The sequence below is a fragment of the Talaromyces stipitatus genome, genomic scaffold (assembly GCF_000003125.1).
Source record: "Talaromyces stipitatus ATCC 10500 scf_1105507295487 genomic scaffold, whole genome shotgun sequence".
Lineage (NCBI taxonomy): Eukaryota > Fungi > Ascomycota > Eurotiomycetes > Eurotiales > Trichocomaceae > Talaromyces > Talaromyces stipitatus.
In genome coordinates, this window is record NW_002990120.1 from 1,714,678 (window position 1) to 1,730,694 (window position 16,017).

The following is a 16,017-nucleotide window of genomic DNA, read 5'->3' on the forward strand; positions in this document are numbered from 1 at the left end:
TCAATAGAAGCCGGTGCAATTTATAGTCGACTGTTGTGGTGTTGGTTTTTGAACAAAGGTATCTATTGGTTTAGCCGGGTCCCGGATCACGAAGCACAGGATTGCGGCAAGGGCAGCTCAACTGCTCTACGTGGTGAGCCTGGTAATATTGAAGTTATTCCTAATATTACGACTGCCCCCCAAGAGTAAGGGGATAGCTAGCTAGATATATACGTGTTGGATATCTGATACGCTAATCCCATTCTGGACGACCTTACTAACCGGTGAATCTCCGGAAAAACACAATTGCCGATCCCAGGTTTGGCACAATATCGACAGCCCTACTTTTGGATTCAGGATTGCTATTTTGCCACTATATTGTGTATATAAAGAGGATCAAGATGCGTAGCTAGCTGTGTTTTTAGAGAGTGTGCAAATCAGAGTCAATTTATTCCTCACCCAGATTGTACGCTCCTATCAGAGCCTAACCCCGTTCGGACTAGTACCAAAAGATTCCAATAATACGCGGCACGCACGTGCCGCGTCGGACTAACTAATATCCAGTGCCGAAACGCGTAGGGTTGATATTCACATTCCGACAGTATCCTTTTAAAAGAGTGGGATAATTGGACTGAAGCTTGAAACACAACAACCGTACGGGGCAATCTGTTCATCAATGGATCCGACTGGACCGGTTTCAAACCTATTCTAGCACTAGATGCTTTCTGGACTGGTGAACCGCGTTGCTATATTATTCTTCTAGCAAGCAATGCTCGTGAGATGGAAAGACTACCGCCAAATCTACCCTTCCTTGCAATATCAGTTATCTGATGACACCCTGCATTGACACCTGAAGCCCCGCCAGCTACTTAGGTAGGTCTGAATTCGGTCGTAGTCTTATCAGCTTATGTAGGATACTTATTCCGCGACCAGTTGAACATTATTGCAGCTGTTTAGCCACTTCCAATGCATTCGTTGTTCTGTGTATCAAGAAATTTTGAACTCGACGGAGCGCTAGATTGCATACTTAGTAGAGATCAATATTGGAGAATAGCCACATAATGAAAATGGAGAAAGTAGATTTATGGCAAGAAATAAACAACGGATTCAATATTGTGATTGGAAAGAAAGACATATCCCGGTATTCAGAACTCGGATAAGGGCCAATGATACCACGAAACTATAGCTACATAGCGGGCCCTACTGGTTTCCCACTCAAAGGGACAAAGACTGCCCAGTACCCTTAGGATCATACGTTTACATAGATTCCGTGATGAGAGAGATTATCCGCGTTGGATGCAAGTATTGCTGCTTGGTCCAGCCTGCTCCATCACCAGAAGAAACTGTAAACCTTGGCGAGAAGAACGATGGGGAAGCGAAGAGAATATCAAGCTGCCATCAGTTGCTTACTTTGGATGCGATGGGGGCCCTTCAAAAGGAGATACCCGTCCTTGGAGAGGGCGTTTTCTGAAACCAAGCCGGTGGTATAATAACGCTTCTAGAGAATAAAAAGGGAAGCATAGCTTGAGAAATATGCAGGAAGTTGTGTAGCTAGTCTTTTGCTCCAAATAGGCAAAAGAAGTAGGAATTTCCTTACTTAAGTTGCCCTTGTGATAACAGGCTATTTCACCACACCGGAACGAGGGGCAGCAATTGCTTCTAGAATAGAGCGCATGAGCTTGAGCTGGGATAGGTGACTTGGAAGGCCTTTCGCGCTGTCACCCGCTAGTTCTACATGAGTATATCCCGAACCAAGCGGTTCGTGATTGAGACGCTTCTAGTTTGCAAGTGTCCTGCAAGATGTATAGTCGGCAACAGGCATACGAAAGTCCGTCAACAATATGTTGATAGCACTTTGGTTCCCTTCCCTTATCGAAGCATACCAAGATCGGATATATCCATGGATGTTGCGCGGTTAGGTGCGCCCTGGGCGCTTATAATCCGACATGGAGGATTTCTGCCTTGGCCTCCAAGACACTCTTTTTCGGATCCTAGAGGTAATGTAATAACAATATTTGAAACTTTGCTTGAGATTTAACTCTACCTCACGCATATCTGTACATTTCGTGGCTTATATCCTTCTGGTAAGGCTATATAACCCTAGCTCCGGAATGGACTAAAGTGTAGAACTTCAAAAGTGAATAAGTGCGTGTTCATTGGCAGAATACTATGGACAGAAGTAGTCAAAATCATTCAAGTAGCATTGTATGCGAGCGTATATTCAATACTATTCACTAGGTAGTTGCTGTACAACATACCTATTCTGGCCATCGATTTGCATCCATATCCCGAAGTTGGCGAGACAAGAACAACCAGTGTGACAATTTCTAATAATAACGCATCTATAGTCCTAAAAACGGCATCCAAGATCCGGATAAACCCGGGTAAGTAAATAGGCGCATGCTACCATGTCGAAAGTACTATCGCCTACATACTACCTAGCCCTTGTTTTTGCATGAGCTTCGCAAATCTTGTTTGTGCGTTTACCGACATGTATGAACTAGTGATTGACCTCATGGGCCACTTTTATATACTCATATTCAGGATGAGACTTTCAACGTTTCTTTTTCACTGACATGCTTGTTTTTGGTCTGCCTTAATCGGTTATTGGTCAAAGAGTTGAGATCATTGTTTCCTCCACTCCGGAAGTCCTGATTACCGCTGTGAAGACGTCGATCAATCTATAAATAAACGTCGACAAGTTGAGATCCGTATACCATCAACATTTCATGGATGCCCATGAATGGCTTCCAGGTTGATCCCGGCGAGATTTGGAAGATTTGGGAATACTGTAATCCCGGTTACTGGCGGTTATCCTTATTTATCTGTTGATGTTATGCATGAGGCATCGTAAGCGGGTAACAGGTCGATAAGGGGAGGCCTTAAACGTAACACGATACCGAAAGTCGGTATACATGGATGGCCTGCTTAACATGTGAGGGGAAGCGAATTGACTTCGGTTTCTCTGGAAATTTCTCATGAGGGCACCAATAAAATATTAGTCTTTTCCTTTTCTTTCTGTTGGAGATGATATTGCCAACGACCAGCTATGTCTCACCTAGCTAACTGATATATACGTACCCATAATTTCATCGGAGAATATCAGTACTCCAAGTGATGCGTTAGTCACGGATGTGCAAATAGTAAAATGAAGCTAAAATGCTTGTTTCGCTCATCTGTTTTGGGATAACCGAGATGTGATAGCGCCTAACCATGCGTACATTAGTGATGAAAGTCGGCGGTTAGCGTCACGACATTCCTCTGCTCTAGTATACAAAAAGAGGAATACGTATATTGCGTAATACATACATTGTACACTCGCGTGCTCAACCATGATGTTCCGTGATGATCGACATCAAGATTTCCAACCTTTTTTACTTGATAGACCTCACGCCATACAGGTATACATCTACAGGTCAATCGAAAGTATTGATATACTATATATAGAGTCTGAAATGTGATAGATCTCTCCAAAGCACATATTCAGCATTGCAGACTGGTCACCTCAGGCCATCAGTCCAAGTATAGCAAGTGTGTGGATGCTTCCTCATGCAATCTCGTTTCGTACCTGACCAATTGAATGAGAGAGCATGCCGCAAATGGAAGTGGTAACCTCCTTTATACTCTACTACATCTCGGAATTGAAGGCAACTTATTTGCCACCGGGGGATATTTATGAGGGGTAGTTTGATATGAGTGTTCAAGATTGTGGTATAGCTGACGTCGAGGTGCGGAGAGAGGAGAAGTTGCTAGCACTGGGTGGGAGTAGGGTGTCTAGAGGAATGGTCGTTTTGAAAACAATCCGGAGTCTCTTGGAGTTATCAATAATGGTGTGAAGATGAATCTTGGAAGGATATCTAGGTATATAGAAGTATAAAAAGGGAAGAAATCCCTCCTAAGCACGCTCTCTGATGGACGAGCCATCTCATCCTTCACTCTCCAAACCTTCATATGTCCAGCAGAACCATTTGTAATACTCTCCAAAATGATCTGGACTCAGTGCATCACCACCACCCTCCTACTTTCAAGCATAAAAGCCGCCCTTGCTGCACCAGCAGCTCCATCCGCAGCTACAAACCCCCTACGAGGAGACGAAAACCTAATCGGCTATTCATCCACAAATACAATCTCAAACGAAAACACAGAGACGATCTCCTACCAACTTGCCCCGGGACAGACCGAGGCCGCAATTGTGGGATTATATCTTGATTTCGATGACGTTGAGGATCCGCAGCCTCTAAGGGGGGATAAAGGGGGGACGAATCCTGGACCACGTAAGTTCTTTATCTCCCTGTGATAATTGAAGAATGATAAAGAGAGAACTGATTGTTGGTGAAGGCAACACCGAGATGAATAAGATGTATTCCGATAAATATGCTCCGCCGGGGACTGATAGTGGCGCTACTGTCAATGCTCAGTGGCCATTAGGTATGCTCATTTTACTACCCTTCACCTTCTAAAGTCTTCAAAAAGAGCACGAAGTAATTGGGGCATGCTAACGATCAACAGCACTCAGCGGCATGATGTACGTTAACCCTTTCTCTCACCTAGATCTACATCTGAACTCTTTCTGATAACTGTGACAGTCTAGGAAAAGAGAAATCCGGCTGGTCTCGTCAACAAAACCAAGACGTCCTACCAGCAGCCACCGAAATGGCAGGTGTAAATATGAGACTTGAGGCAGCCGGATATCGAGAATTGCATTGGCATGTTGCGGCCGAATGGGCTATTGTGTTGAATGGATCTTGTAGGATTCAGGTACCTCCCTCTCACACACAATTCCTATCAATCGAGACCGGTGCTTATAATATCTGTAAACAGGCTGTGAACGATAATGGACAGACGTTTATCGATGATGTGGGTAAAGGGGATGTATGGTTCTTTCCACCGTAGGTTTTTCGACCATTTAACCACTGAATGGACGGAATATAGTTGACTGATATATGACTGGCAGAGGAATACCGCATAGCATCCAAGCCCTCGAAAACGGCGTCGAATTCATGCTCGTCTTTGACGACGGCTCATTCTCCGAAACAAACACCTTTCTCGCAACGGAGATCTTTGCACACAACCCCGTACGAACCCCCCTCTATCCAATCTACTAGTGAGAAAAACTGACCAAGAACAGAGAGATGTCCTATCCAAAGACCTCTCTGTCCCCGTCTCCGCCTTCCAAAATATCCCCCAAGACCAACTTTTCATCTTCCCCGGCACACCTGCACCAACAAACATCTCCATCCAAAACATCACCGGCCCCGCAGGCTCAATCCCCCAACCCCAAAGTTACTCCTACCACTTTTCCTCCCAACCAGCTCAACAACTTGAGGGTGGAAGTGTCAAAATCGTCGACCCATTAAGTTTTCCCATCGCATCCGGATTTTCCGCCGCTTTGGTGACTATAAACCCCGGTGGAATGAGGGAGATTCATTGGCATCCGAGTAGTGATGAATGGACATTTTTCATTCAGGGGCGCGGTAGAGCGACCTTGTTCACGCCGCCGAGTAAAGCTACAACGTTTGATTATTTGGCGGGGGATGTGGCTTATTTCCCGAAATCGAATAGTCATTATATTGAGAATACGGGGGTGGAGGAGTTGATTGTTTTGGAGGTTTTGAAGGCGGATCATTATTCTGGTGAGTTTTCTTTCTTAGCTGTGGATATGAAGGTTTTGTTGTTGCTGCTGACCTGGGGTTCTGGGGTAGATGTGTCTCTTGCGCAGTGGATTGGATTGACGTCTAAGCAGATTGTGCAGGATACGTTGAATCTTTCGAATGAGACGTTGAGTCAGATGACAACCGAGAAGAAGATTGTGGTATCATGAACAAAGTTCCGCTTGTGAATGAGTTGTCAGCTTGGTAACCCTAGAAGTGATTAAACATGATTGGACCATGAACTACTGCTTACGTGCCCGAACTCGATAGAAAAGTAAATTGATATGCATAGGCAAAGAATATAATGACATGAACACGGTCATATCTATCAACAAAACGCCGTATTCAACAAGTCCAAATTCCAGTAACACTTGCCCTTCCCGCCCAGACCCAAGGAAAAGCAATGAATAGAGGACACCAAAGTCAGGCACTTTTGACAAATAGCCGAGGGTTGCGCTTTATGATGAGAAGCCGGAAAAAAAGGCATATGGACGAAGAATGAGAGGATTGATAGATTGCGTCTTCGGGTTATTACAAATAGGTTATATTTTATGAATAAGATATGAATAAGGGTGGGTAATTATAGTTATCGGTCGAAGAGATTACTTCTTAGGACAACATTGTCCACGAGGACACTCATCACCACAGTCTAACAGACAGGCATCCCCGAAACTGCTAGCACTGCTAGGAATACGACTCATGCGAGGATTATCGCCACTATGAGATGGCGAAGCACCATTTTGACTCTCAGTATCTGTGTCCGGAGTGAATTCCGGTTGAATAGTGGACGAATGGATTCCATAGGCGTGTAGACAGCGCCGAATCTCCTTCGCGATGTCCATGTAGCTATCGGAGCCTTCGTCCTTGATTTCGCTTCCGACTTGGATATGTATCGATGCAACAAGTTTGGTGTCGCTCAATTGCCATACGTGCAGATGGTGAGAGCTGACAACGCCACGAATGCTGTTGATATCTTCTTGGATATGGTCTATGCTCATTCCTGCCGGGACGGCTTGTAGAAGAATTCTAGAGGCGGCTTTGCAGAGCGGAATTGCGGAACAGAGGATGATCACTGTAATGACGAGTGAAATGCCCGGGTCGACATAAAATCTCCAGGAGTAATCGGTCAACCAAATAATTAATGCAGAGGCAATAACACCAATATTACCCAACGCGTCACCCATGACATGCAGAAACACTCCTCGCATGTTGAGATCCCCGTGCGAGTGCCCTCCATGCCCTTTTTTAGCTGTCTTCGGCTTGGCGTGATTATGGGTTCGATGAGTATCGACCTTGGCCGCCTTTGATGCCGCAACGCTGTCACCGTCGATATATCGTGGCGTGCGGGCTTGACTTCCAAGTAACTGTGTACGCTCGTTCGCAGAAGAATCGTTGTTGCCGCTATCTTCAGACTCCGTTCCCGATGTACTCTCATCATCGATATGGCTGGCATTGATAATATTTTGATACCGATCACCCGGGTGGACGTAAATATCGTCCAGATTGGCAAAGCCTCGCGACCCGCGCGAAGTACGTCGATGAGAAGCCTGTCCACGGCTTCTGGCTGTATTCGATGGTGAAGCCGGAGGATTCTCATTACCAATAATCTGCGGCCGTTCGCCAACATCCTCCGTATCAGTCCGCTGGACGCCCACCACATTCTGGGGCATAATGCTGGCCACAGTTTCACGTTCGTCGGCCATCTTGTGTGTGGTGTGTTCATGGATATGACCTTCCTCTGCGGCATGCAAATCCCCTTCCTCGCTGTGCGCATGTTCATGTCCCTGTTCTTCCGGTCCGTGGCCGTGCGAGTGATCGTGAAAGAGTACAAGGCCGAGTATATTGGAAAGTAGGCCAAAGCAGCCAACAATCATAACCAACTTGGGATTTTTTACTTCTTGCGGTTCAACGAGTCGTTGGATCGCTTCCAGGAAAATCGACATACACAGCGCCACCAAGAACACGCCGTTGACTAGGGCTCCTAGAGTTTCCGCACGTTGCCACTATAAATGTTAGTTGATAATGAGCTGACATTAGAGACCTATCAGTCGTTTGGCTTACGCCGTAGGTATATGTCTTGGAGTTAGACTCCTGGTTCGCGACCTTGACGGCCCATAATCCGACAATCAAGGACAGAACATCGTTGAGCTGTGGCGAGTTAGCATATTCTTTAACATATATTTCAAAAGCGACCACTGAAGCAGGGCCATCCAACGAGAAGCTCTATTGATAAAACCATACCATATGAAATGAATCAGCAACAAGGGCAAGCGAGTGCACGGCATATCCTATCAACCATTAATTTAGCTGTCTCCAATAACTGAAGCTCGGGATAAAACATACCAACAATCAGCTCAAGTAGGAAAAAAGCCGTATCAATAACCAACAGGATAATAATCCTATTCGACTTTGAGAGAGCCATTGTTTTTGTTTTTGTTTTTTGCCGAAAAGTAATGTAGCGCCGCCGTCAAGGCGCGGGTTTACATCAAATGAAGCAAAAGTCTGGCCAGGCCGTCGCGCATCGGATCAGAATTTCCGAATGGTCCGAGGTGTTGGTATCAATATTCACACAGCGGTGATCAAGAGCTGAGTTCACGTCGAGAAAGAGCAATAAGAAAAGCCAACATCGAGGAATGGCGAGAAGGAGTGAGGGAATTAATATATGAGCTGCAAGGATGTGTTCTTCCTTGTTCTTTTTAATCGCCGAGAATTCTTCGTTCGGCCGCCCCTCGCTCGCTGAACATTGACGCAATGCGGGAGGTTGATCCGTTCCGGCTTAGTCAGTTATATTATAACCCTAACCCTATTGTATATATATATATATATATATCAACAATCATCAATACACCTATTCATCAATGAAGTCCATCAAACAGAGCTAACTATACATCAACTAGAAGAACTTGCTAGCCAAGCCCAACAACCCCGAAGGTCCCCCAGTCCCACCAAGACCAGTTCCCTGACCCTTCAAGTACATCTTCAACGCCATCTCAGCAGCCGAGTTGATAGCAGACTGCTTATCTCCGCTCTATTTAACACATCAGTATCCCATCCCATCTCAACCAGATAGATGGAAAAGGAGAAACAAACCGCATTTCCATTCGCACTCTGCTGATCAAATAACTTCTCAGCCTCCGCCATCGCCAACCCAATTAACTGATTTTGTCCCCCACCACCCGCACCACCACCAGTAAACGCCTTGAGAGCCTGCATCGCCGCCCCAGCACCAAGTTCATTCGAACTCGCTGGTCCAGCATTATCTGCTGCTGCTCCGCCATAAAACCTCCGATGCGAATTCACCACATGGTCTTCATCAATAGGCGAATCATTAACAATGTCACCGTGTCGTTGTTGCAGAAAGGAAGCTGCTTGGCTGAAAAGCGACGATGAGCTGCCGCCATGGTTTTCGGCGTGGTTGACTACGTCTGAGAAGTCCGGGGCGCTGGCGCCGTAGTTGCCGCGGTATTGTTGGTCGCCGTATTGGTCACGGCCTTGGTTTTGGTAGTCTCCGTAGGACATTTTGATGAATGTAGTTTGTAGATTGTGTCTTGAAGTGGGATGTTGGGAGTTTATGATGAATGAAGAGATAAACGAACCAAAAGAGGGGGAGAGGGGTCAGGGTAAGGGTCAGGCAGATACACTACGTAATTTGTAGGAGAATAGAGGGGCATTGATCGTATTTTGTCCAATGATATTTCCTACACGAGTAAGCATGCATGTATCTACCCTAACCCTTAGAAAACACTGGAATAGTAAACACTCTCTTTTGTATTACTCACATCAGAAGAAACATACACTCTCAACGCACAGAACAAGCAACAACAAAAAGATAAAGGTATATGCATGCCCACCGAAATGATGGATCCGTCTTACAAAAAGCCATTCATGCATATGCTCTAAATAAGAAAGAAACAAGATAAGAACTGACATGCGAATACACACCACTCGCATAATATCCAGGAGGAAGAAAATTTATACTCAACAACGACAGTCGAAAGGTCAATCACCAATCATCCTCATCCTCATTCGATCCACGCATAGCACTCTGTCTCTGTCTCAAAATCTCTGCCAAACCACCCGCCAAACTAGCATTTGAGCTACTATTAGGCGTCGCACGACCACTAGCACCACCACCGGACGAATCCTGGGAGTTAATACTAACAGCACTATCACGAGTAGGCGGTGCAAGAGGTTTACGACCAGCTGCGCTGGGTCTTTTAGCTGGTGGTGCCGGAGGGGCGGGTTTGGCTTTTGCTGCTGCTGCAACGGAGTGGCCATTAGTGGTAGCAGCAGCTTTTGGTGCGACTGGGGGTGGTGCGGGTTTGGCGACTGTTACGGGAATTTCCTCGAGGTAGGCTTCGGGTGTCCAGCCTTGGGCGGAGGTTGTTGTGTTCATGCATAGCCACCAGCCTATTCATATTAGTATTAATAAGATTGGGGGAGAGAGTAGGAGATACCGTTTCCTTCTTTGGAGACAATCTGGATGATCTCTCCCGCGTGGATTGTGAGTTCGTTGGGTCGGTCACTGGAGAAGTCGTACAGCACCTTGGCAGACGGTTTCTTAGGAGCTGCGGCAGCCGCGGGTGGAGCTGGAGGAGGTGGTGGTGGTGGAGCACGGACAGACGCCTGGGATGATGTTCGATTATGTGAAGCTGCAACGGCTGCAACCGGTTGAGGCACGACGCGAGGATGCGCTGTGACTGGTTGGGTCGCTCCAGGAAGAGCTTGAGGTGTCGGCACAGGTCGCGGAGTAGTGCCGTTCGGCCGATTTCCGCTGAGTTTAGAAGGACCGCCATTTGGACCGCCAGGTCGCAGAAGTTTACCCTTCGTAACTGGTCTGGCAGCAACTTGCTTGGGTCGTGGAGTGGGTTTCGAAACTGAGTTGGGAGGTTCACCAGATCCGGTGTGAATGCTACCACTCTTGTAAACATCGTCGCGAGGAACGGCGGGGTCTTTGACAGCTTTGACGGTGGTCAACTTTCCAGGCTTCTTATTATATTCAATACTACATCAATTAGCATATGAACATCTGCGGAATGAAAAGTAACTCACGTTTCTCCAATCTTCAATGTCAACTGTCCCCTAAGAGCAGCAGACACATGAGTGAAAAACTCGGTCTTGAAGACGCAGTTCAGAAGTGGATCCGGCTCTTGAGAGCCAACGACTATCGAGAACCAGTCGTCCTTCAAGTTTGTCGTGCTAATGTACTTGATAGCTCCGAGGGAAATGGTTCGCTCTGCCGAGATGGAAAGCTGGTTATTGACAATCGCTTGAACGATGATGTAGACATTGCGAGGCGTCTAGAGAATTAGTATCTTCATCAGACTCGGAAGTGATAGAAATACTCACCAAAACAAGGATACGAGGCATCGGTTTACTGGAACGACCAAACTTGGCCACCAAAAGCTCGCAACGTGAAGAAAAGAGAATTTTCTCAGACCCTACACCAGTTGTTAGATAAAAACCGGACCACAAGAGAGAAGGCCTTACCACTAATGCCAGCGCTAGTACGGATAATCTCTCCAGGACCACCATCATTTCCAACCCCAATATAATCTCCCAGGAACCGCCGAGAACCAAGCAAACTCATACGGCGACGCTCTTTCCTACCCTGCAATAACTTGTGGCCTTGGTCCCGGAACTTGATGAGATCCAAACCACCTGTGACCCTACGCCAGAAACGTTGAATCCTTATCGCGCATTCGATACGATAACGTAGGTAGTTGCGCCATGCTCGCTGGATACGAATTGCCATGTTATGCCAGTAGCGATCTCTCATGTGTTCAAGTGCAAACAGTGTTTCCGGGGTCTTGATAAACGCCTTTGTCACACCCATTTGATATTCTTCAGCTGGAATGCCTGTGTCTTTCAGAATTTGTCTGGCACCAGATTCTGCATCCCCCGTCCACGTATAATCACCTGCGTAGGAAGTGTGCTTGGATAACAGATAGAACCGCTCGACGAACTTATCAAAGGTCTGACGATAAGCGAAACCCGCTCGTCGAATACGAACGTTCTCTTGCAAACCTAGATATTTGATCTGGTGAAGCACATTCGCGGTATTATACTCCGTAGGCGACTTGTTCTCGTTGGGCTTGATGGTTCGGATGTATGAGGGTTGGCATCGCATCAATGTAGTAACCAGGTCGTTCGCAGAAGCTTTGATCTTATCACCAGCGGTAGGTGGGCGTCGCTTGTCGTCTTGGTTCACTTGGTTGGGAAACAAAACATGCACAAAGTCGTTACTTGATGATCCGACCAGATTGAGCAGATCCTTGAGCAGTTGATCTTTGTTCTTATCGGTCATTCCTTCCACGGAATAGCTGACATCACCAGCATAATGCTTGATGATGAACTGTCCTTGTCGGTTTTCAAAGTTGGGGTTCTGACCCAGGAAATTCAGACGTCCGACAAAAGTCTGGTCAGCTGCCGATGAATCTGCGTGCGCGGTTGCACAGGCGTCGTTGAGTGCTGCAAAGACACCAGGGGGTCGCTTATCCTCGATCAATGAGCAGACAACCTTGTTATCAAAGTACTTGATCGGAGTCCACTGAATCTGTTCGCGAGCATACTCCTCCTGTTCAGCTTTCAGTGTCAATTGAATAAAGATCTGTTGTAGCTTTTCGTTCACGTAGTTGATGCACAATTGTTCGAAAGAGTTCTTCTCGAAGATCTCAAATCCATAAATATCGAGAATACCAATCGAATTTGTCACAGCTTGTTTTGCCTTTAATGACTGATTCAATCGATCAACGATCCAGTCGAACAGGTTGAAGTAGATAGCCATTGCCAACGCATCCCGCACAGCGTTAGCTTGCACTGTATTCAGGGGAACCTCATACACAGAGCCTCGCCGACCACCTCGTGCTGTCTCGACGACGCGAATCGTAAGAGCTTTATTAACTTGCGCAGAATCGACTTCGAGGAGATATGCCACAAAATCAACAACAGATTGATCCGTTATTGATGCATGAGTTTGGTCGTCTTCCGTGAATTGAATATTACCCAGCCATAAGATCGCTGCGAGCATACGGAAAATGTTATCCTTTTCGCCCTGAGTCAAACCGATGATCCGCATTGCTTCAAGAGTCTCTGCGAAATCGGACGCATCGTCAATGCCTTGCACGTCAAAACATTTCGATCGACTTGTGTAAAGATACGACTGAGGTTGCTGAATTCCAAAGTTATCTGCACGATGTAATTGATTAGCAATACTTAAGATATGACCACTACCAGACTGCCAACGCACCTCTGTACTCTTGAGGCGCGGCCTTTGTGAGCTGATAGAAAATATGAAAGTTTCGTTCGTTTGTGATCTGGCCGACAACTCTCGTCTTTTCGAGAAGATAATTCGTGATACTAGCACCAATCGGTTCACCCTGTGCATTAAACTCCAACTCCAGATATTTACCGAACCGCGACGAGTTATTGTTTCGCAATGTCTTCGCATTACCAAATGATTCTAAAAGCGGATTTGTCGCCAATACCATTTCCTTGGTTTGCTGAATAGATGAATCAGAACCGCCCGACACACTCGCAATATACTGCATTAGCCGTTTGGCGGCTTCCGTCTTTCCGGCTCCGGACTCTCCTGAGATAATGACACATTGGTTATCTTTGTATGCTTTCATGTTATAGTATGCAGATTCGGCGACAGCGAAGACGTGCGGGGGAACTTCGAGTCTGTTCTTGCCGCGATAGGAGTCGAGGACTTGGTCGGTATATATTCCCACTGTAATAAGATAGGTTAGTCGGATCCGTAAGTGGAAGCGCGATGGACGTACAGTCTCGAAACGGGTTGACAGAGACCAGCACGTGGCCAATATATGTCTATCCAGTCGCAGTTGTCATTAGCATATAATTTTAAAATCCAGGCGCAAGGAAGATGCGTACATAAATCTCCCTGTTCTCAAACCGCAATTTGAGATTATCGTTGATAGCCTCATTGGACACTTTGCTTAACAAAGTGAGATCTGAGACACCAATCTCCTTCTTTTTCGTACTCTCGAATGCAGCCTTCTTGACCTGCGGTTTTGACCTGGCTTTCCGACCATCGCCCACATCGGCCTCGCCTTTGGACCGGCCAAAGCCGCGACTGCGCTTCTCACCACCGGCAGGACGTCGCGATTGACCCTAGGTTAGAAAGAGGCAGTCAGTAATTATTACGTTACCTTCCATTGCAGCAGGACTAACCATTTTCTATAATGACGGAGTTGTGCCAACCGCAACCAGTTCTGTGTATCTGTAGGTTATCTGGAGTGAGGGGGTCGTAAGACACGCAGAGGTTAATTGTTGTCCCCTAGGCGGCACAAATGGATGTGACCCGCTGTGATCAATGGAATATGTAATCTGTAATTAAACAAGAACGAGCATAACCTAGCTCGAAAGCAAAAAGAAACAAATAGAAAAATTGACGATAGATGAAAATAGCAGTAGTGTGCAGTGACGAGTGACGAGTAAATATCGGGGCTGCCTTGTGTCTCTTTCTATCTAGCCAGTGTCCACACTCAGAATGAAACAGCCAATCACAGCAGATAGCGGGGATCAGTCTTGGCAGGCGACACGCATGCTGCGCCACATTTGGTTTAGCGCCACATCTGCCGACTTACCGACTGCAGCTCGTCTTTCTTTTGTTTGATGTCTGAAGAATGATGTGTATCATATATGATAGTACATCTACTATTTTATGTGCCAGAGTCTATGCGATTCGTGTATTTCTCTCTTCTCCAGGTATTCATGCAAATATCGCAGAATGTTATGTAAGAATCAGGCAGATTATCTACATGTATGATGCCAAGACCTTCGACGTCATAGCCCTGACAGTCAGTTTTTTACCCGATTGGGCACTGTTCTAGAATGCAGCCCATGTTGAGTCTTTTTCTCTATTTTTAAGGTCTATTAGTAGAATTTCTCCTCAAAGTCACTGACGGCGCCCTGCTGAGAAATTCCGTTTAAGCTTTGACACCACACCATTTCCAATGAGCTCAAACGGTATTCCGTAAGGGCCCGTTAGTCCCGACATGCAAGTTTTATAAGAGTCCTTCGCATTGACCAAAGCTGCACTACGCGGATTGGTGCCTGCCAATGGAGAGCTCCCAATGCCGGTTCAGTCTCTATTGGAGATGATGGACAAATTGCGAACGGCCCGGGCCACATGGTGGTGAGTCTGATGACACTGCTAAGCTGTCTTATGAGCCTTTATGTGTTGCAATAGTGCAACTCAAAAGAGTTAATCATGGCTGTGTTATGGCAAAGCCCATTGGCATACTTGCTGACATCGGTGCCGGCTTTCCTGATGACAACAGGAGGAGGAGTTCGCCCGCTTTAACTCATGTGATAACCTTGAACCGACATATCCAGGTGTGCCGCCCTTCAAATATTGCCTGTATATATCTAGAGACTGATGGCCTTTGGTATGTTCTGGTGAGTGTAAGGCATTTTACCAGTACGCCAAAACAGGAAGGTCCCCTTTGGGTGGGTCAAGTAGCGTTTTGTCAAGCCTACTTTGATTGGCTCATGCTAATATTGGCTTTTCCCATAGTCTCCATAACAGGGTTGGGGCGCGGGGTGTGGACAACCCTAGGGCTGGCCATTGACAACCATTGGGGCTGTCATTATCAGGTGTAGTTCACACAAGAAGCAGCAGAACCCGTTCGAACAGACTTGTCTATTCGAAAGCCATGAAGAATGATCATCCCAACCCATTAGCGTAATCTCGATTTCTCATTCCTTCGAAGCGCCTCGCAATGGACAGTCGTACACCAAAGCCAAGGGTAGAAATAACCAAATACTAAATCACAGATGTTGCTAGGCTATGGCTCACATGAACCTAATGCCCAACTAGACTACATCTAGTGAAAGTTTAGGATATCTCCATGCCATCCATCGTAGTATCCAACGTCTTTCCACGACCACATTGCTAACGTTTGTCAAATCCTGGGAGATCATGGTGTTTGTAATGCCGGACCTCATCGGTATGATGTTTACCAATGAGGCAACAGCTATACCGAAAACCATCGATTGCATCAATTCATTGCACTCTTTTAGGTAAGAGACCCAGATATAGATGTAATAGTCATAGTGGAAGATATCGTGATCGCCGGCACGATGTTGTCTTCAGAATTCGAGTATTAACCGATACATTTGTCTTGATTGAGGGAATCTCGCCGTCCTCATATAGATTTTTGACAGGCATTGGTATGTGGTCACTTGAAGTAAGTAGTGTGTTGCATCTTTAGAGTCTCCTCTCTCTAATGTTTCAAGTTGAAATGCGTAGAGCCTTTCTGCATTGTCCATATTATGCCTGTCAAATTCATATCCTCCGTAATTGTCAAAATAAGAGGCTATCAAAGGCGAAAAACCATCACTTGCTTGATAGTAAACTTTT

At 46.1% G+C, this 16,017-nt stretch overlaps 4 protein-coding genes across 5 annotated transcripts, besides 2 other annotated features; 1 reads left to right on the forward strand and 3 right to left on the reverse strand.

Annotated features, from left to right (window-relative positions):
- Positions 1-3,896: 3,896 nt before the first annotated feature.
- Positions 3,897-5,870, forward strand: TSTA_058340 (oxalate decarboxylase, putative). Its single transcript, XM_002487411.1, has 8 exons — positions 3,897-4,253; positions 4,318-4,407; positions 4,489-4,504; positions 4,566-4,737; positions 4,801-4,868; positions 4,934-5,054; positions 5,108-5,612; positions 5,682-5,870. The coding sequence occupies exons 1-8, from the start codon at positions 3,965-3,967 to the stop codon at positions 5,798-5,800; spliced, it is 1,380 nt and encodes a 459-aa protein (XP_002487456.1). The 5' UTR covers positions 3,897-3,964; the 3' UTR covers positions 5,801-5,870.
- Positions 5,871-5,895: 25 nt separating this feature from the next.
- TSTA_058350 (zinc/cadmium resistance protein) lies at positions 5,896-8,268 on the reverse strand. Of its 2 annotated transcripts, XM_002487412.1 has the most exons (4): positions 7,974-8,268; positions 7,872-7,918; positions 7,692-7,778; positions 5,896-7,633 (listed from the first exon to the last, which is right to left on the reverse strand). In XM_002487412.1, exons 1-4 carry the CDS (start codon positions 8,050-8,052, stop codon positions 6,233-6,235), a joined length of 1,614 nt encoding a protein of 537 aa, XP_002487457.1. In that variant the 5' UTR covers positions 8,053-8,268; the 3' UTR covers positions 5,896-6,232. The 2 variants fall into 2 exon arrangements, with proteins under 2 accessions (XP_002487457.1, XP_002487458.1); XM_002487413.1 differs by having other exon boundaries at positions 5,896-7,918.
- Positions 8,052-8,071: a microsatellite.
- Positions 8,269-8,397: 129 nt separating the features above from the next.
- On the reverse strand, positions 8,398-9,218 carry TSTA_058360 (uncharacterized protein). Its single transcript, XM_002487414.1, has 2 exons — positions 8,721-9,218; positions 8,398-8,658 (listed from the first exon to the last, which is right to left on the reverse strand). The coding sequence occupies exons 1-2, from the start codon at positions 9,147-9,149 to the stop codon at positions 8,524-8,526; spliced, it is 564 nt and encodes a 187-aa protein (XP_002487459.1). The 5' UTR covers positions 9,150-9,218; the 3' UTR covers positions 8,398-8,523.
- Positions 8,440-8,460: a microsatellite.
- Positions 9,219-9,440: 222 nt separating the features above from the next.
- On the reverse strand, positions 9,441-13,826 carry TSTA_058370 (myosin I MyoA/Myo5; the record flags this gene model as incomplete). Its single annotated transcript, XM_002487415.1, has 9 exons — positions 9,441-10,040; positions 10,088-10,635; positions 10,683-10,930; positions 10,980-11,071; positions 11,121-12,818; positions 12,880-13,362; positions 13,415-13,460; positions 13,524-13,763; positions 13,797-13,826. The coding sequence occupies 9 exons, from the start codon at positions 13,824-13,826 to the stop codon at positions 9,634-9,636; spliced, it is 3,792 nt and encodes a 1,263-aa protein (XP_002487460.1). The 3' UTR covers positions 9,441-9,633.
- Positions 13,827-16,017: the final 2,191 nt, after the last annotated feature.

Bases quoted from the DNA above. Each gene is read 5' to 3' on its own strand.
- TSTA_058340 (XM_002487411.1), top strand. From the start codon at position 3,965: ATGATCTGGACTCAGTGCATCACCACCACCCTCCTACTTTCAAGCATA. The intron at 4,254-4,317 runs GTAAGTTCTTTA...TTGTTGGTGAAG, and splicing joins GGGGACGAATCCTGGACCAC to GCAACACCGAGATGAATAAG. The intron at 4,738-4,800 runs GTACCTCCCTCT...ATCTGTAAACAG, and splicing joins ATGGATCTTGTAGGATTCAG to GCTGTGAACGATAATGGACA.
- TSTA_058350 (XM_002487412.1), bottom strand. From the start codon at position 8,052: ATGGCTCTCTCAAAGTCGAATAGGATTATTATCCTGTTGGTTATTGAT. The intron at 7,779-7,871 runs GTATGGTTTTAT...AACTCGCCACAG, and splicing joins TTGCTGATTCATTTCATATG to CTCAACGATGTTCTGTCCTT. The intron at 7,634-7,691 runs GTAAGCCAAACG...TAACATTTATAG, and splicing joins CCAAGACATATACCTACGGC to TGGCAACGTGCGGAAACTCT.
- TSTA_058360 (XM_002487414.1), bottom strand. From the start codon at position 9,149: ATGTCCTACGGAGACTACCAAAACCAAGGCCGTGACCAATACGGCGAC. The intron at 8,659-8,720 runs GTTTGTTTCTCC...TGTGTTAAATAG, and splicing joins AGAGTGCGAATGGAAATGCG to AGCGGAGATAAGCAGTCTGC.